A 21,209-nucleotide genomic window follows, 5' to 3' on the forward strand; every position below is an offset into this window, starting at 1 on the left:
GTAGCCTGTACCGAAAAGATTTTTTTTTTTTTTTTTACAGCCAGTGAGGTTGTAAAAAATTTATGAATATCACCAAATGAAGCTGTTAAATATACCACATAGCGATTGTGTGGCGTGGGTCGACTTTCTATACATTTTTTAAAACACACTTAGCCATTTATTTATATTCTTTACATGGTACTGGAGACATTTCATGCGTTCCTTTTCGGGCATTGAAGTTTCAAACAATTTCACTCCTGTTAAAATGTAGGTTACACTGCGCAATGTGTGTCCATTGGTCATGTGCGTCTCTGTTTCCACACCAATCCCTCTATCTTCCCCATTAAGCCGGTCTTCCACCGTGAAGTAGTGGAAAATAAAGAAAAAAGTAAAGCAGCAGCCACGAGGCGAACATCCATAACGTTTACTTTAAATAAAAATATTTTTACTCGTTTTTGTTCCACTTTTAGATCATCTAACTATGCGTCACGAATTTTCATGAATCTAGGTTACAATGGCACAGATTCCCAAAAGGTATTAACTCCATGCCCTAAACATATCCCACAGATTAAAGCGAGTTTTAGTGGTTCACCTTCCGCAAACATATCAAGCCTTTACTGGAGTAGCCTCATGTCCATTCGTGGGAGTCGAAAGTGTAAGATTTGTTGGAATTTTTCCCCGTATCACCAGCACACTGCGGTCTCCTGTAAGAAACCTCCCCCGTCCTCGAGGTCTCTCTCTCGGCCACTCGGGTCTCTTCTCCTCCCCTCCGGTCCCGACCAACATCCAGGCGCAGGAGAGGCTGGAATAAGTGCCCTGTGGCATCTGGTGAACCACAAATTTGCATAACAAAGAGTCCCTGCTCTTAATTGGAAATACTCAAATATGTATATATATACACGACGATGTTTGAGTAATTATTACAATATTATATTATTATCAGGATGGCTAAGATAACACTCGATACATAGTTTGGGACAAGCGTGGAGCTCTGATTTAAAAATAGTGATCATGGTGTCAGCATAGGGCTTTCACGTCTAACAGCGCCGATATGAGAAACGTCATCGTCAGTTGTTCTGGCAAATTTAACCTGATACAGAAAGTAATATTTGTTTATTCATAAGCAGGTAAAGTCCTCCATTATGTCAGGTCCTTTTGTTATAAAGTTAGCCTACATAACATCAATAAATGTGTTTTTATGGATATTAGACGTGTAAAATTATCTTGATTGCAAAATCTTTCAAGCTCTTTAGCCGTGTGTGTGTGTGTCATATAGTTGGTGAGACGGACAGTACTAATTAATTAATTAATGGTATATTTGAAAGCCTGCAGATAAATATTTCAGACCTTTGTGACCAAACACTGAAAAGTAATGTGAAATTGTTGCTGATTGATCTACTTTGCTGTAGCTTAACAAACGTCAAAAAGTTGTCTCAAGTTGCAGTACAATATGAGTAATTTATTATAAGGATATAAAGGATGTACTTGTGTTATAAGACGATAAAAAGCGCGCGTGAGAGGTCAGGCTTAGGTCAGTACAAGAGAATTGGTAGGTTTATACTGCTTTAAATCGTCTGCATTGAAAGCGACAACCCATGGTCATATTAATAAAATAACTAAATAGTAAAACCAATGAACACGTATCAAAAGATTAATCTTTAATTGTAATGGAATTTGATTACGATTTTATCTGGACAAATAAAATAAATAAAGTAAAGAATAGATTGGACTGGTGGTGGGGAGGGGGGGGGGTGTTTATATAGCCTCAAGATTTTTTTTATATTAAAAAAATATATAGATATGGTTTATTACTAGTGAGGCAGTTTTCCAATAGGGCAAGACACAGTGGTCAGGACGTGGGATGAAACAAGCCTCGACTGTCCGTTCCTCTCTGCATCTCCCAGGCCAGGCACGGTGCACCGTGGCTCTGGGATCGGGAGTTATTCTCCCGGGGATCCAGACCTCAACAATCTGCCCCTCCTCTCACTTCACCATGCTGCATCCGTGAAGCTCCACATGCCCCATGTATTAATGCTGTCATATAGGATCAGCACGTGAACAGCGAGTTTTGCTGCGAGAGGAGCTCAACGTGCAGGTTATCGGTTGGTCTTATTTAGAGCGACGAGAATGCAGGTCAGGTGACCTGTGGCTGTGTGGGGGTTGAACTGGAGTTTACTAGTTTTGAAGTGATTGGGCAGCCTATCAGACATATATTCACTGCACAGGAGCAACCTGCACACACACACACACACACACACACACACATGGATCTCTTGTGTTGAACTGTAACCCTAAAGTAACTTGTATGGCGCATAACAGCTTTCTGCGGCTTATCCAGTAAAATATAACCTACTTTATAAATAGCAGGAGCCTTGTCACACTAGAGGCTACTATAATTATAACTTTTAATTATCTCTACTGATTCTGTGCCACAATACGCACAGCCACTGTAATATAAACTCTTAAATTAGATAAAAAGAGAAAAAATATTTTTGGTCACAGTCCGGCCCAAACCATATTCCCCATATGGAGGCTGACATCTCCTGGTGCAACACGATGACCCTAACCATCCAAATACGTGCGCACGCGTGTGTCGCTACAGGTACCCATATATATATTCAATATAGTCCCATTAATCTCCTGCTTTCTTCATCTTATTTGGTACGCACGATCTTGTCTGTAGTTCTATGACCACCATGTTAGTGATTATGCTCTGCAGTCCAATTTCGGGAGGATCTTGTGGACACGATCGAGTCATATTAAAAGGTTTAGATATAATAACAACGCCTACATATATAACACGCTGTTTGATGTAACACCGAGGTAACATCGATGCCATTCAGCACACACTGAATGGTCTGTAAATAAGCAAACAGGCTTAACATTGTGGAAATGAGCATGCCCAGTCTGGATTTTGGCCCCATAGCGCACAGCGCTGAGGAACGGGCCACAAGGGATTTACGTGTTTTATAGATAACAAAGACGGAACATAACGCTGGGAGTGTTGAAAAAATGTGGCTCTGAGGCGAAACACAATAGTCAGTCCAAACACCCTTCTGAAGGTCTACCAGTAATTCAAACAATTAGCCCTTAAAATATATTACATAGTCACATTATTTGGACAGCTTTGTGGGTGGTGGCTACAGCCTATACGTTTTTTATACTTAGTGTGTGTGTGTGTGTGTGTGTGTGTGTGTGTGTGTGTGTGTGTGTGTGTGTGTGTGTGTGTGTCGACAGGGAGCGCGCGTGCGTCTCTCAGATTGTGCGTCTTGCTTTGTGTGCGTTTTGTCGTGCCTGTTCCGTGAGAAGTCATAGGAAGTCATAGCGCGTGTGTGTGTGTGTGTGTGTGTGTGTGTGTGTGTGTGTGTGTGTGTGTGTGTGTGTGTGTGTGTGTGTGTGTGTGTGTGTGTGTGTGTGTGTGTGTGTGTAGGTGTTTCCGGTGTTCACATGCAATATGCACGTGCGCATAGACAGTATGTCAAAAATGTGTGCGACACCAGACAAACACATTCTAGAAATAAAACAAGTGACAGCGTCATATTCATTCATCACAGCACGTGTTTCTGTTCCCTTTATTATAAAAAGCTACTTGTTGATATTATAAATAGTTGTTACTTTATTTAACATTTAGCCTAGATTCTTAATATATAAATATATATTTTTTATAAATGTTTCTCCTATGTGCCTCTTAAAAAATGAACAGTAGTTCTTAATTGGATTGTTTAATAGTTGCAGCTTTAACCTACATTGTCTAGAAAATCTTGTGGGAAAAGCAACCCTGACTCTGCACTTTCAGCCTGTCCAATCACTGTTCTCGTTGTTTTAGCAGCATGAAAAGAAGGCTACAATGTAACGGGGATTTGTCAGTTTAGCATGACTCCACAGAATTCGCATAAATATAATTTTTAGTGTTTGACGTTTATTTTCTTTTTTTAATCAACTGTATGCACAAATACGTAGTCTGGGAGTGCTACACCCTGTTTTACACAACATTTCAAACAATTTTGCGCACACACGTACAGAGAGGGAGAGAGAAAGAGAGGGACACACACGCACGCATTGTAAAGGGAAAGGGTATTAAAACACATTGGAAATGCCGATGAAGTAATTAAGGCATTGCCAAACAAATGAGTGTAGGCCTATCCAGTATGAACAAATATTGTAGGATTAGTGGGTCAGTCTATAGTCAACCAGCAAAGAAAAAACTCATATGGACGAAAAGCTAGAGCCAACAAAAGCAGATGAGTTGAGCCTTGGTCAGAGCAGCAGCCTGAACGTGGAAAAGCAGCTCTGCAAGAGTAAAAAGCAAATGTCTTTGTTTAAGCTGCGCTGCCTTCACACACATCAAACCGTCTAAAATACCCGGAGTGTGGAGTCATTTTACCAGCATATATCGATTGCTTATACCGCATGCATTTTGATATGGACCGAAAAGGGAATAGCACAATACATTCCAGTCCTATCATGACACTATGCAGGCTCGGGCTACCCATTCTAAACGAGCTCTGGTGCATTTTCAGCAGCGCTTTCTGTTGAAATATGAACTTGTCATAACTGCGTTATTTACTCTAACATCGGAGTCTGTGGGCACAATTGTAAACTATTGTGATGTGAGGGTGTGTGAGGGGGTGGGGATGGAATATCCATTTTTATTGCATCACCTGTCAGCGGCGTCCAATGGGCGTCGACTCCGAGGGCATTAATTGATGAAGGTGTCTCCAGACTGGCGCACCTCCCCTCTCTGTCATTTTATTTGTGGCTCAACCAGCAGCCAGAATAGCAGCTGCATTTTAGCCCTTATTCTGTTTCTCTACGACTCTCTCTCTCTTTTTCTCCCTCCCCTCCACCCCCACAACTCCCTCCCTCCCTCTCTCTCTCTCCTCTCGCTATTTTATCCCTCTGGCTGAGGCAGTGGTGTACACCTACCCCTCGTCCTGCTGCCGACCAGAGGGGAGTGGAGCCGGCAGAGGCAGGTAGCAGCAGCCCCGGCTTGGTGGACGCATCCGTCGCATTCCTCCACCATGCCGGACAAGAGGGGCAAGAGGCGACGAGTGGATGCTGTCAGATCATGAGACACCGGCAGCTCCATTTAAGTCCGCATGTCAAAGTTTGCATTTTCATGACGCAGCAGTGTGGATGGATTAAAGGTATGAGCAGGATGCCTTGAGCTCGCGACCCCATGCCATTTACTGGTGAATCCATAATATACTCAGAGTGACTACATGGATTAATTCATTGGATGCATAAAACATGGGAGACCTGGAGTGTGGCTTTGAGGAGATGCAAGGAGTGAGATTGGGATACCTGCTCATCAAAGGCAAGCAAATGTTTGCTTTGTCTCAGGTCTTCACCGACCTGCTGAAGAACATCCCTCGGACCACGGTGCACAAGCGCATGGACCACCTGAAGGTGAAGAAGCACCACTGCGACCTGGAGGAGCTGCGGAAGCTTAAAGCAATAAACTCTATAGCTTTCCACGCCGCTAAGTGCACTCTGATATCGCGGGAGGACGTGGAGGCTCTGTATTTCTCCTGCAAGACGGAGCGGGTGTTGAAGTCCAACAAAAGGAAAGCGAAAGCGGCGTGTTCCCCCGGGGGTGAGGATGCGTCCGGGGGACTCCTGCGTGCGGACGCCGAGCTGTGGAAGGAAAAAGTTTGGTTTAGTTTTCACGGCGTCCCGGAGACTCTCACACTTCATAACAAAACGGGCAGGAGAAGAGAGCTGACTCCCTGCCGCACCGACTCCAAACTACCTCAATTTTACCACAAAACCCACGGACGGGAGCACCGTTTGGTGACTAAGTCCAGTCACAAACATTTTAAAAACTATGAAACAGCTAAAATAACAGGGAACCGCGTTACTTTGAGCCAAAGGCACTCGTTTTTCCGGAGCGCTGTGAGCCGGCAGCCGCTGGTGCCTCAGTCCGCCATAGCTGCTCAGTCCAGGCTCTCGCGCTCAGCCGGCGACCTACTTCACAAAAGGAAGAGGAGGCGCGAGGGGGGCGGCGGCAGGGACAGCGCGAGGCACTCGTGGAGCAGGAGCAGACACGCGCACCACCACGTACCACCGGTGCTGCTCGTACAACCCAAATCACCCGGCGGTCACGGGACTTCTTTCGGAGCTTTCCACCTCGGTTCGGATTTCTATCTTGACCCCAGACCTCACCATCATCACCACCACCATCATCATCACCACCACCACCACCAGCCGAGTTTCCAAGAGAGTTACAGCAGCGACACCGAGTCCAGCACCTACTCAGACCGCGCGTACCCCGACTCGGACTTTGGGTCCGGATTCTCCACCAGCAGCAGCTCCGAGGAGGAAGAGGAGGGCGAGGAGGAAGATGACACGGAGAGTTCAGAGGTCAGCTCAGACGAGGAGGAGAGCTCCTCTCAGTCCGACTCCAGCTCGGTTTCTAGCCGTGTTTCGGTCCAGAGCATCCGGTTCAGACGCGCCCGGGTCGGCTCTCTCGCCAAAACTCTTAACACTAGTAAAGCACCTTTGGTCCTGCAGCCCACGTTTCACTACCAGCATCAACAAGAGAAACACAGGACACTGGGTCATGCTGCTGCTTCACAGACAGGCGACAGCAGACAGGAGAAACGCCAGAAATGTGAATTTATATGCAGTGAAACCAGAAAGGACTTTGGACCTTTACAGCAAAAATTTAACCCTGGGGAGAGCTTTTTCTCTGAGTCCAAGAGGGACAGGGTGTTTGAGGCAGATCCAAACAGGGACGAGCTGTATTCACCGGGACCCAACCGGAGTAAGGCCTTTCACCTCTCACGCAGGACCCCCACCAAGTGCCTTAGCGCACCGTGTGACCAGGACAAGCTCCCCAAATGTGCCGACAAAAGGGAAGCGAGAGTCAGCAACCTCAAACTGCCCACTCCAGTGAAAAAAATAAAGACCGAGCCGGAGGAGCTCTGTGTCACCGCCACCCCCCACCCGGACAACAGCAGGACAGCCAGAACACCACCCTTCAACCTCCACAATGTGAAAGTTAAAGTGGAGGACAGCTGTGATGAGTATGAATACCAGAGCCAGGTGGTCAAATGTAAAGGAGATGCGATAGAGAGCAGCCCAATCAAACACTTTATTAAAGCCACAGAGAGGAGCCCCGATGTGGCCCCATGTGGTCCTCAGGAATGCAGGAGCACCCAGGACGCCCCCTGCATCGAAGAGGGGGACAAAAACTGCAGGGCTCCGGTGCTGGGGAGTAAGAAACGAGTTTCCAGGACGCAAACAAAAAAGGTCAACAAGGCTGCCTCTTCCTGTTCTTCTACGTCTTCTTCTTCTTCTCGTCGCTGCGAGGACACATCCACTGAGGATTTACCGAGCAGACGCAAACGCAGCAACGCGAGCACTGTAGCATCGCCTGCAAAAACGCCTTTCAGCCTCATGGCAAATTTCCCATCCCCGCCGTCGCTGGTTGTTGGCAGCGACGGGGATTTGTGCCCTGCTTACTCCCTGAACTCGCTGAGGGGCCCCGGGCCTCCCCCTCCGTCCCACCCCGTGTGGAGGTGGCAGCCAGGCGGACAGATTCTCCCTCCCCCACACGCTCCGAGAACTAGGAAATACTGAGTTTTTCATGCATTAAAAAAAAACAACCCTTGTCCATTTTGCATTTTGTAGTCTTAACTTGAGCTCACAAAACTGCTCGCAACTTTATCGGTGTTTATCATATTTTATTTCTGTGAATGGGGTGACATTCCGCTTTGTTTTGAAGTTTGGTGGAGGTAAAACCCACAAGATCCCCCTTTTTGGAGCCTCCGTAAACGCCCACAGAACTGTGACACACCGCTCGTGGATTTATGCTTAAAAACTTGTGTTTTAAATAAGCTACCAATCCTAAGCAATACGTTAGGTTCTCGTTATTGTGTTTACTTGAGTGTTTTCTTCTTCGCTTTTCTATGCTCGACCTGTTGGATTGTATGGTGTCAGGGCTTCAGTGGGTTGTGCTTTGTCTAAAAGAGGAAAGGGGTTTAAAAAAAAAACCTACAGCATTCCTTGAGATGAGGCTACTCTAAATCTAGCTGGGGCTCAGAGCAAGTTTGGAAAATCGGGAAAAAATCAGGGTTTCCTATTCTGTGCCACCTAGTGTGTTTTTTTTATATATATATCAAAGCTGTGATTTCTCCAGCTTGTGTCCAAGTGTTCAGAGAATTAATGAAATTTGGTTTTATTAATGTCTATCTATACATGCTCACGGTTAAGCCTTTATTAGATTTGACAGGAATTTACTGGTGGTTGTGGGTTGTATTTTTCTTTCTAGGGTGCTTGTGATATGATTTTCAGTCTTGTTTTTATTTCTGCGGACTATTTCCTGGTTTGCAAATGTGTGACTCTGCACAGACGCAGGCCCCCAGTCACAACACAGGCCTTATGTACAGACAATCAAAAAGAATAAGGTTCAGCCCTTCAAGGCACGTAAGCTCCCACGATGGACTCCAGTCATGTCCTTTCTGGTTTCACTTGGACACAGATTTCTCCTGCATATTATATTTGTGCCAGTCTGTATTTGCGTTAAAAGCACGTACGTAAGTTTAAAAAAAAGAAAAGAAAAACACAGACACGATAACAATGTCCAAGGTAGACTTTGAATGGGGTGTGAGTTGGAGTTCTCAGTGGGGGAAAACAGCACCAAAACAGCGTGAAACACCTTCTAGCCACTCAGAAACAATGCGACAAAGCACAAGAGATAGGCTTAAATGCATTGCACTTTGATACTGTTGGGGGTCTTGTTTCAGCTTTAGGGTTTTCTGACTAGCCTGTGAAATGATGTGTGAGAAATGCTGATAGAAAAAAAAGATGAGACTGATTAATTTGAATGTAGACACAAAGGCCAAAATGCATTCATTTGACTGTTATTTTGATGTTTAGAATTCACCCATACACTGTAAAATCTGACAAGTTAATCTTACTTAAAATAATATTGGAAAGAGCACCTTGAAATAATGAAGTACATATAACTATTATCTTAATTTACTTTATATTTAATTGTTAAGTTTACTTCAAATGTAACTGTGTTGACTTCATTTTGTGAAGTTGTTCCAACTTAAAAAGTGACAAGTGAAATTACCTGGTTCTTTTTAAGTGTTAGCAACTTCAGTAAACCAAGTTAGTCTGACTTAACTTGATCGTGATGAAGGGAAATTTTCCCATGATGCAGTTAGGAGATCTGCAAGTTCTGTTTTGTTAACATGTTTAAGAAAATACAATTACAATTGACTTGTTTGCAGCAAGCAGAATACAGATACACAGCACAGTAAACTTGGTGTGCTGGAGTTGCTAAAACTCAAAAACATTGATTAATTAAACGGGTCATATTTAAGTTGCAAGAACTTCACAATATTAATTAATTATAATTAAATTCTCAGTAAAAGCAAATAAGAGTAGTAGTGGTATTTACTGATACCATTATTTTTAAAGGCAGTTTTTTGTCCTTATTTTTTTAAAAGTAAAATCAACTAGTCAGATTTTACAGTGTATGTGAGTTCCTATAATTTAATAATATGCTAATTTCCGTGAAGCCATTGTATTTCATCAGTGTAATATTAGTGTAAGTCAGCATTCTGAGCTGGGAAAAAAAATCGCGAATCATGTCCTATTTGACACCCAGAATACAATCAGTCTTTTTGAAAATATTGCTTTCTATATTTGTCACCACCATCATCTTTAATGTAGCCTTTTGAATATGGCTGCTCAGTGAATGTAGTACCCCAGACCTGTTTCATTTACTTCCTAAATTCAGTGTCCACACCGTTAAACAGAAGCGAATCAAGAGGTTGAAGCTGCACCTACATGTAGGTATTTTAAGTAAATGTGTAGATGTTTTTTTTTAATGGCAGTGCAGGACGCGCTCTGCTAATTGGCAGGCTTTTCTGTCTGCGACAAAGAGAGGCCCAGCTTATGGCGAGCCAGATCACAACAAACCCAAAGCCCGTGAATGATGTCAGCCTCACAAGCACAGCAAAGGGTGCATTCATTCAGAGGATTGTAGAAACTATGTAATGGGTGATTGTAAAAAAAAAAAAAAAAGTACAAAAAGTGAGTTTCTGCCTAAATCAGCGTGGATACATATATGTTTAGCCACGTGATTAACTCTGCAGCCACGAAGCCCCCCAAACTCACCGTGGGCCTTATTCCTGCAGTGCTGGAGCGACGATTCAAACTTGAACTTATATCTCCAGCCTGTAAACTGGCTATTTTCGCAGCCCGTGTCACAAGCTGGTATATGTGCAGGCTAGCAGTAAAAAAAAATAAAAAAAAAGAGAAAAAAAAGAGAAAAAAAGGAGGGGGTTGCACATGGTTTGAAAGGGGGGAGTTGCTGTGTTGCAAGAGCGAAGCTTTCAACCTTTAATCCGCATGTCAAAAGCATAGGCTGCACGGCATAGGAAGAAGAGGAATAGCCTGCGCCCAAAGCAGTGCGGGTTTGCCCCCCTGACGCACCAGCCTATTCTCACGCAGTGCTCACAATGCGCGGCCGAGGGGACGGAGATGGTGGTAATGGCCTGTTGGGAGGGTCTTTCCACCGTTAAGACAAATAGCTCTCTGACAGTGACGCTATCAATGTAAACAATTGCATCGTGCTGCAGCTAGAGGCTGCGTGCACTCTCTCTCCCCCCTCCACCTTCCTCCTCCTCCTCCTCCTCTTCTTCTCCCTGCCCTCCTCATTCACCCATTTACTTCGCTTTTTTGATACAATACTTGAGGTCAGGTTTTTTGACATGGAATTTGAAGTCACTGGTTGTTTATATCAATCTGAATATTTATTTTTGTGAATTTTTCCGTTTTTTTTTCTTGTATATTGATTTTTTTTTTGTGAATATATATAGAACAACTGCACTCGAAATGGAAACTTGAACAGTGGATTTCTGAAGCACTTTCTCTTTCTTTTTTTAATTATGAAGCATTCATTAAACGCGACTGAGTGTAATTACGAGACTCTTTCTCTTTCTTTTGGACAATCATTTGTTGTTTCGGAGGGGGGGGGCGGTAACAGATTTAATGATGGAGAAATTGGCCTGGGATTTGCATTAGGAGAGGGTTATGAAAACAAAGAAGTGAAGTGATTTTCAAACTTTTTATAGGGTTTCCCTTTTCCTTTTTTATTATGTTTTATTTTGGGAACACAGCTGCTTTTCATATGTTGCACTACTTTGCCATCAAATGTCCTCAACCTTTCAATTTACTCTGTAACACGACTTATTTCATAAGTGTTTAAAGGCGTTTTGGGAAATCAGATAGTTTCCACTTAAATAGCAGATAAGGCTTTTGTCCTGAGGCGACGAGGTTTCACATTTAAAAGGAAATAGACCCCAAATAGATCTAGCGCTTATCCACATTGTGTGCAGTTTAAACTAACAATAGAACTAATAATGACTGACGGTAAATAGCCCTCAAACATAGCTGCATACAGTATGGCAGTATCTTCAGTCTTACATTAGTGAGGGAATCCCTTCCTGGTGTATTTAAGGGGTGTGTGACGGAAGAAGTGGTAGGCCTGCGGAGCCTGCAATAATAACAAGAGGCAAACCGCAGACATTTACGCATGCAGCATTTCCAACCACTGGCACATGAGGTGGTGCAAGCCTACTCGCTTTAACACTGGAAACAGAGCAAACAACACTCCTGCAGGGAGCATGTGTGCACTCATATTGTGGCTTGTATGCATCTGCAGAAAGCGTTTGTGCAGAGCTACCTTACATGCTGCGTAAAGCATCATTATTCCCTTCCATAATGTGTAAGTCCTGCAGGAAAAATACAGATAGAAAATGCAAATCTAGAGTCATAATATCATGCATTGCAAGACCTGACAAGCTGATCTTACTCTAAAAAATCTTGGAATACAACTGCCTTGAAAAGTAAAGTAAATATTATTCTTAATTTATGTTATGTCTTCCCCTGAAATTTTGCTGTATTTACTTAATTTTGTGAGGTTGTTGCAACTTAAAAAGTTGAAATTACCTTGTTTTTTGTTTTTAAAGCGTTATCAACTTCAGTGAACCAAATTGGTCTGATTAACACTGTTCATGACAAAAAGGATTTTGCCAATGGTGTAAGTCAGGAGAGTTGTTAAGATGTTTTAAAATATACAAAATGATTTACTAGTTTGAAACCAGCAGAATACATTTATATCACACAGTAAACATACTGAAGTTGCTAAAGCTTAAAAAGATTGACTTACACTTCTTATGTTTAAGTTGCAACAACTTCGCAAAATTAAATAAATATGACCAATTTTAAGTAAATTTAACAATAAAGTAAACATTAATTAAGACTGATAGTTATTTACTTATATTTTTCAAGACAATCAGTGTCTTATTTTTTATTTTTTTTATTTTTATTTTTAAAATCAACTTGCCACATTTTACAGTGTAGGGGACAAACTACAATAAGTTAAACTAATAATTCACAACCATATGTACCTGTATGGACACACAGGACTACAGCTTAAACTCGCCCAAAGGCTGTTCAGAATATAGTGTGCAGTGCAGGACGCATGCAACTTTTCTAAGAAAGCGTTGACCAGACTTGCTCTTTGCCCAATCTGCCATGTTTGACGTGATGTTTCCCTGATTAATGGGACTCTGCGGTATACGGTCCAGGCCAAAGCCCCGAGGTTGATAAGGGGAGCTGGGGCTGGCAGGCTGTCTGGCCCCGGCACGGCTGCTGCTGCTGCTGCTGGAGCCTGGAGGGGCCATACTGGGAGCAGAGACAAGCCATTATACTGCTGCTGGCGTTTCAGGGTTAAATTCCAGTGCGGATTGGAAACCAGTAGACTGTAACTTCTATAGAATAACAATAGAAAGAATACGTGGAAAAAGAACAAAACAAGCCCTCACACAATTTGGTTTTTAACAGCCATAAAAATAAAAATAAAAAAAATAAAAATTAAGGTTTTCCAAAGAGCTCAGCTCATTGGAATCGGAATTATATTGGTGGCTGGCTGCGTGTTTGGGAAACGAAGTTATGGGTAATGCTGACAGACACATGCCGCGTTATGGTCAGCACTCTGCATTGATCTTTGAGACAATTAAATACACGGAGACCGATAAAAGCTGTCAGGACGTTTTTATGTTGAATCTCTCAGCTGTAAAGTATTTGCCTGCCACTCACCTCTTCACACAAGGTCACTGGCAAACTCATAATATTTTGAGTGTAAAATATTAATAAACAAATCAAAGGGAGGATTTGTAAGAGAGTCGTGTGTGGTGTTGCGTGCTTTTTAATGCATCACCAATTACGCAGCCATACCCTTTTTTCTTTCGCCTCTCTCTCTCTCTCATTCTCTCTGTATGAATGAATTTGTGAGTCAGGGATCAGAGGGGACACGAAAACGGCTCTCTGCATGATACAATAGTTTTGCACAAACGTTGCACTGAAGCCTCGCTGTATAACATGCAGATTGCAAGCGCACACTTTTTGCTTTCGTGACATGAAAGCTGCTGCCGCAGGTCGATGATCTGCTGTGGTGGAATACAGTTTGCATCGTTAACCTGTGATTGAAATAATGCTGAAAGACTCCCCAAATGTATCTAGAATTAAGAAAAAGTCAAGCTATAAATTATCAAATAAATTATTGAATTAATTCTCGACTAAGACTGTTCAGCCCACACTGACATAATGCATGCAAAGGGTGTCACGCAATGCAAGACTCAGTCATTCAACACTGCGTCTACTTAGATACTCAACTTACGGCCCGCGGGCCAAATCTGGCCCTGATAGGATACCGTGTCGCCCCCAACCATTTTGTAATTCGCAATAAAGATAAAGTGATTCACGTTGGGAATTGTTTTTGTACTTTTAAGTATATGCCTAAACAATGTGCCAAAGTGCATAAAACTGCATCAAAATAGAGCTTGTTTTTAAAAAAAAAAAAAAAAAAAGAGGTCCTAGTTAAACCCATCCCATCCCAATCTGAGCAACATCCTAAAAATGTGCTAAAATCCTAGAAATGTCTAAAAATCCTAGAAATATCCTAAGTCCCAGAAACTTCCTAAAAACTGAGAAACACCCCTAAAGTCCTAGAAATATCTTTAAAAATCCTGTAAGTCCTAAAATCAGAGAAACGTGCAAAAACCCTAGATATGTCCAAAAACCCTAGGAATACCCTAAAGTCCTAGAAACTTCCTAAAGTCTTAGGAATGTCCTAAAATCCTTGAAACATAGGGCTGATAGACTGACGCCTGGATTCCTGTCATTTTTCAGAAGTGCCCCCCAAGCAAAGCAAGTTGAGTATCCCTGGTCTGCACACTCTGGTGTGGGCTCCTGATAACACTCAAGCTCTGCGTGTGCCAATTGGCGCGTGTGCACGTACACTCTAACTATGTATTAAACTCTACAGAGGCTAAGACTAGAAAAATGGGGGCAGTAAGCAGACTGTTTGATGCCAATAAAAGGAGGAATTGTTACATTTGTTGCATTAAATTTCAAAATAAAAGCTTACTCTTTTAATCAAGTGAAACACCACGCAGAGTCGAAAGTGTGTGTGTGTGTGTGGCCATATGAGTCTGATAAAACAGAGAGCAGAGCTTCTGTATAAGGTGTAAAAAGTTTCCCCATGAGAAAAGTCGCTATAAACCAATGGCTCCTCCATGCGCTTATAGGAGAACGCACTCCTCATGGGTGACCCGTGCTTTTCTTTTTCATGTGAATTTATACAAGCTACACATCTAAGAGACAGGGTGGAGTGAATTAACAATAAAATCGCGTCTTTTTTTCTCACCACTTCAGTACTTCTCTCTTCTTGGTATTGATATTTTGACCTTTTTGTGGTATGAGCTGTAAGCACTTTCACGCTTCAACAGTTGTGACTTTAAATAGAGCTTGAGTTACTGGAGGACCGTCATATGGAGGGAAGCTGTTGATAACAGAATTATCGAGAGCTTTATGGTGATTTTCCCGTTTTATTTACAGTATATTTCTTACAAATACGGTTTTAATCTTTGAACAAAATACTCCCCAAATTTCGCTCTTGGCGTATTAGCTTTACATTTTAAGTGTGTGGTGTCTGGCAATCAATCAATATGCTTTCAAGTCAGAGACTCCAATGAATTAAAAATAAGTAGTGCAAAGGTCAGGGGCTCATGACATTGTAATATTGTTATAATCACGTAGCCATGACGTAAGTTCGGAGGCTATAAACACAAATTAAAAATAATGTTTTTTTATGATCGCCTCTAACTGCCTATATCCCGAAATTTAGTTCACCACACACTTTCTTAACTGTCAGTCACGTGAATTGCATTTCATTGTAGCCTCCATCACCTCCGTTGTGGCTTCACATGAAGGAGGAAACAGCGGGGGAAACAGCGCTGCCTCTGCTGGGTTTTACCCGGCATCCCCCTGCACACACGCGGGGTCAGAGGGAGGGATGGCAGCCTGTGTGGAGAGGGGATGGGAACAACTCTGCTGATGCGACTTTTCATTTAAAAACACACTCAAACGTCAAATGGGATATTTAAGCACTGAATAAAATAATACACTCTATAATCTGACAAGTTGATTTTACTTTAAAAATATGGGGCACCAATTGCCTTAAAAAGCGTAGGTAAATACAATTATTAAGCTCAATTTATGTCAACTTTATATCTAATTAAAGTTTACTTAAATTTTAGTTATGTATTAAATGTTTGTGAACTTTTTGCAATTACCAATATAATTAAATAAAATTTTCTAAGTTTTAGAAACTTCAGTAAACCATGTGCTTTATATTTGTATTCTGTTGAATGCAAGCTAGTCAGTCAAATTTGTATTTCCTTAAATATGTTAAGAAAACAGAGCTAGTAGATTTCCTAACTTCATCGCTGGCATTATCTTTTTTGAGTTAAGTAAAGTCAGACTAACTTAGTTGACTGAAGTTGCTAACACTTACAAAGAACAAGGTAATTTCACTTGTCATTTTTTAAGTTGGAACAACATCACAAATTTAAGTAAATACAGCTACGTTTCAAGTTAACACTGACATATAAGGTAAACATAAATTAAGATTTATAGATATATTTCCATTCCTTTTTCAAGGCAATTGGTTTCCAAGATTACTTTAAGTAAGATCAACATGTCAGATTTTACAGCGCTGTCGCTGCAATTCATTTTTTTTATTTTAAAATAACTGTGATTATAGTAGCCTATGTGAGTATAGGCAGCCTGTTTGTTATAAAATCCTATTGAAATTTACTTAATGCGTATTTGCACATTTATGGCTCCTGGTAACACAACGAAATATAGGTTATATCTATAAAATAATATATGGGCTACATGGCAGATTATTATTATTATTATTATTATTATTATTATTATTATTATTATTATTATTATTATTATTATTATTATCATTAAGGGTATTTTCGGAAGTGACTCAAGTATTTTCCAGTCTCCATGCATAACTTAAAATCAAATGATCTCAAGTTAATAACTGACCCCAGAGCGCTGAAAACACGCTCAGAGGAGACACAGGGAGCCCACAGAGCTGATGTCTGTGCGGATTTCCCTGGCCAGAGGGACTGCATGGGGGAAGGAAGGGGAAAACCAGCACCAGAGGGCTTCTGCTCGGTCATGGAGCTCAACTCCATTTGTAAAGGCTTTTCTGCGGACAGCAGAGAGCCAGATGTAGCCCTAATGTTGAATGGAGCATGGAGACTGGAGCAACTTTGAACATACAATTCAATCAGTTATCAACGAGCCCCGCTGCAGTGACGTGTACTGGCCCCGAGAGCAGCTGTAAGCCCGGTGTTTAGGCGATCAGTGGGAGCCAACTCAACACTGATCAGAATCACACCAAGGCATTTATATTTAGGCCAAGTAAGATCTCCTTTGATCGAGACCGTTTTTCTGCTATGTGTCAACATATCTTAAAGCGTGGTATTAGTTAAACCCTGTCTTTTTGGCCTATATTTATTTCATATAGCCCATGGCTCCCATTAGAGGTTTTTTTTTTTTTTTTTTTGCATGAACTGAAAACTCATAAGGTTTATTAGGTTTTCAAACCTGAGCAGGATTCACGCTGTCAGTCAGTGTGACACAGAAAAATGTTGTCCTTAGCTGGAAATACGAAAACAGCCTAAATGAAACTGCAAATTAGTAAATGAAAAAGCAAGAAAAAGACTAATAATTTTGTGCAAGTATTTTTTTTGCAGTGACCCACTTTTTAAGTAAAGTTTGAAGTTCCTATTGTTCTTTTTTTTTTAAATTGCCTAATCCCATTACATGAATGATTGAGCATGCCCCATGTCTCAGCATGTTTTAACTATAACTTGTAATTAATAATGAGAATTATTAATTTAAATGATTAGTTTAATTTCCACAAATAAATAAAAGGGGAAAAACAAACTACTCATTGGCAAAACATATATTAATTGAGGATACTGTTTATGAAGGCATTTTCTTAAATTTTTTCGTGCTGAAACAAAAAAAATTAATTGCCTTTAAAATAAAGCCCTCCTCCACGCACACCCACACACACGAATTTCATAGTGGTTTCTTTGTTGTGAGCTATGGTAGGGACACCTTGATTTTTCGACTCATTATTTGCATTGTAGGATACATCTTCACATTTATTTTCATCTTTGTGCAAAAGCACATCAAGCGTTCACAATGGTTTTGCTCTAAAATGGTTCATCTCACTGGTTTTACTGGCTACATGTTTTAAGATGTTTTCTTAGCTGTTATCCCATGAAATGGTATTTTGAGTTTTCATTAAAAAGAGGAATTCAACAACAATAACAAGTCACAATTTAAAATGATTTTGCCATTGTTTTGGATATAAGCAGCTGTAAACTGTATGCAGTGGAATGGGGCAGGAGATAAGATGATCATTTAAAGCTGGTGTGTGTTTATCGTTTTTATCAGCTGATTGAAATGTTCCACAGCCTGAAAACTAGTATCTGGACACTAGTTCCTTTTATGAAACAACAGATCAGTTGAGAACATTACACACTATAGGGGGATTTGAACAGGCCACAAGCAGGGGTGACCTTTGACCCCTCATACCAGGGAGTTAGGACAAGGAGCCCAGACTGGATTGAGGATGAAAGCCACCAACACACACACACACACACACACACACACACACACACACACACACACACACACACACACACACACACACACACACACACACACACACACACACACAACAGAGACCCTCCTCCACTGAAACAGACACATGATTTTTTTTATTATTAACAGAAATAATCCTTCTAAAATGACCACAACACTGAAGAAAATGTGTTTTTAGCAGTTTCTACACACAGTCAGGCCACAGCTTGTTGATCATTGATTTCTTTGTCAGTGCCACTGCCCCATTGCCTAAGTCGACAGATATTCTCACCTCAGTCAGGGCTACATGTCAAACGTCAGACTGATGAAAACCACAGCTTATTGCCTTGCTGCAGGGCACGCAGGCAGGCAGGCAGGCAGGCAGGCAGGCAGGCAGGCAGGCAGGCAGGCAGGCAGGCAGGTGGGAAAAGCAGTGTGTCAAAAGCAGATTTGAGCACATGGGCTTCCTTTCTTCTCCTCCTCAAGTGAAGTTTCTTAAATTGGGAGGGCGAGACATATAATAGGACACTCTTTCAGAGGGTTGACTGGGCCTTTGCCAGATAAGGTTTCAGTCAACCTTCACCCAATTCTTTATATCTCGTGTGGGACAAAGGGGAAAGCCAGAAAGACTCATTTTAACTTACTCCATATTAATTTGAAGCATTCAGCGTATAAATGAAAATTCAGCAGAACTTTCCTTTGAAAATCATCAGGTCTATTTGTACTTATGGATTATAGCTAATATTAAATTATGTCCTTTATTATTGTATCCTGCGTAGTATTGCTGGCATAGGTTGAAACGTGGTTGATATGTTTAATAATGAATTTTCAATTATCGTATTATTATTACTTTAGTATTCATATTTGTAGTAAGACAAAGGGATATGAACACACTGTAAAAATGTTTGACTGTACAGTCGCAGTAAATTACTTTCTTAATAAGTTTCTGTATAATTTTACAATGATTTATTTTGAAATATTACAGTTCTGTAAAATCCTGGAAATAATCACATCATCTTTGTATATCACGGTATCATTTTTTAACAGTGATTTATTGTGAAATATCACTGTTACATCCTGGGAAAAACACAGCATATTTGAAGATTAGAGTTTCATTTTATAGTAATTTATTGTGAAATATTACAATTACATCCTGTAAAATAACACTTTATTAACAGGCCTGCTTAATTGTCAGTTTGTGACCTAACCATACTGAGGATTTTTAAAGTCCTATGTTGTATAAACAGAATATTATTTTAATTAAAAAAATGTTTCCCCTGATGTTTCTTTGGTCCGTGGATCTGTGATCTTCGCCGATGGTTTCAGTTGTAGCCTATAATGTCCCGCTAAACTCATTTTCTAATGTGTTTTCTCTCTCTCTCTCTCCAGCCCTTGTTGTCAAACACAGGAGACTGCTCCTGGTGATGCAGCTCTGATAAGATCTGAATGTTACAGTGAATCCTCGATAATAATTTGGCCTGATTGAGGTTTGTTTAGAGTGTCATCTGAGCCTGCAGAGCTGCCTCTCGGGGGAAACGACTTCACAGTGCCGTCAAAGAGCTTTTAAATGCGGATGTTTTAGTGCCTCGGCCAAAACTTTGTTAGAAGGGTGCGCCACTTGTGCTTTAATAAAGATTTATGGTGAAATACATGATAACCGTGTGATCTAATAGACTCAATGCACGGGTAATTTACGCAATTACTTAACTTACTTCTGTGCTTAGTTGCTCATTGGTTAATGGACATGGATATTTTGGATGTTTTTGGCCTTTCTACACACATTCCTTTTTCAAATATGCTCTCTGCGGCTTATTTCTGGTTCATCTTGACCCTCCAAATTTCCCTTAAGTTTCTGGCCTCCTTTTTGTGGCTGAGCAGCCTGCAAATGATTTTGTGAATGCACTGAACAAGGGCCGGATAACAGAGTATTGGTGCTGCAGACCCTTAAACAAGCACAAAGAGAAGAATCAGCTTTAATGTTGTGCTTTTTTAGAGCACCATCAGAGAGACACACAGGTCTGAGGAGCTTTTGCATGCAGCCGATTGGACGGCACGTTCATTAATGTGACTGTGAGGTAGGCCTCAATCATTAATGAAGTGACAAGCATCACGTGATCATATATGAATATTGAGAGACAAGATTTTGTATTTAAAAAATCGTTATATAAGTATTCTATTAATATGCAGTTAGTTTGCTGTTGACTGGTTTTCAGGCTAAATGATGAAATGTTTATTCTGTGGACTGAGCAAAATATACCTCATAACCCCAATAAACAGCTGCTTGAAATACAAAGAATGAATGTTAGTAGACTGAAAAGTATGTAAAAAAAAAAGTAAAGTTAAACAACCTGTTTAAACACGAGACAAAATGAACGTGAAACAAAAGTGAAATAGATTGAAACAGCCTGCCTCTTCCACAATTTCCAGTTATTCTTTATTTAATCAAACACCTTTTTTATACATCGATTGGGGATTGAATTGGCTCTCTTTTTCCGGTGGAAACTCGCTGCCATGACTGCCTAATCTGCTCATCTTGTCTCATTTGTGTTTTAGCAACAGGATACAGCGTTTTGCCTCTCTGGGCTTCTTCCAAAACGAAAATGACTGTATTCATTTCAAATATCAATTTCAAAGCTGATAAATGGAGTATAGTAGGGGAGGCTGCTTGTAATCCCAGCTGTTCTCACCTTTAAAAAGCCTTAATCCAAACATCATGAAATGCTCACAACTTCTTTAGCAATCTGACATGATTCATAAATGATGTCAATGAATTTGTTTGGTCGTTTCTTATGGTATTTGTGTGTAAAGGATTAATGTTAATGTTTCTTTTAGAGACTTTTTTTATTTTAAAAAATGCCCTAAGAAGACTTGCTTAATCGATTAAAAAGAAAAAAGTATTTATGCTGCTATATGGATCATTTTTTAATGTTGTTGGGAGAGATGAAGTCTGGTAAGATCAGGCCTTTTTATCTTCAAAATTCAAGTATTAAAATATAGCAATTTGTGGAAAGTCCTCTGACAAATGGAAGCCAAAGACAAGAATATAATGAGTTACTATTCCTCCAGAAAAAAACAAAAACAAAAACAAAAATGATTTGGTTTATAAAAAAAGGAAATTATGTCTACATGATCAGACAGCCACTGGAGAAAAATCACGCAGCGTGTTAATCAAAACTATTTTATTCTTA

At 40.8% G+C, this 21,209-nt stretch overlaps 1 protein-coding gene across 3 annotated transcripts in view; it reads left to right on the forward strand.

Annotated features, from left to right (window-relative positions):
* skida1 (SKI/DACH domain containing 1) overlaps positions 1–21,209 on the forward strand; it is a 28,345-nt gene extending 7,136 nt beyond the window's left edge. For 2 of the 3 annotated variants that reach the window (XR_015775396.1, XR_015775397.1), the window contains one exon: positions 19,411–21,209. Coding sequence is in view for 1 of the 3 variants with exons in the window: in XM_088072154.1 (XP_087928280.1) it covers positions 5,230–7,563 (2,334 nt within the window). In the remaining 2 variants the exon portion in view is untranslated. Of the gene's footprint in view, positions 1–4,891; positions 10,919–19,410 lie in introns of those variants that run through there. The other variant, XM_088072154.1, reaches the window with a different exon arrangement.

This window comes from Plectropomus leopardus, chromosome 21 (genome assembly GCF_026936395.1).
Source record: "Plectropomus leopardus strain MGB_pleo_1.0 chromosome 21, ASM2693639v1, whole genome shotgun sequence".
Classification (NCBI taxonomy): domain Eukaryota; kingdom Metazoa; phylum Chordata; class Actinopteri; order Perciformes; family Serranidae; genus Plectropomus; species Plectropomus leopardus.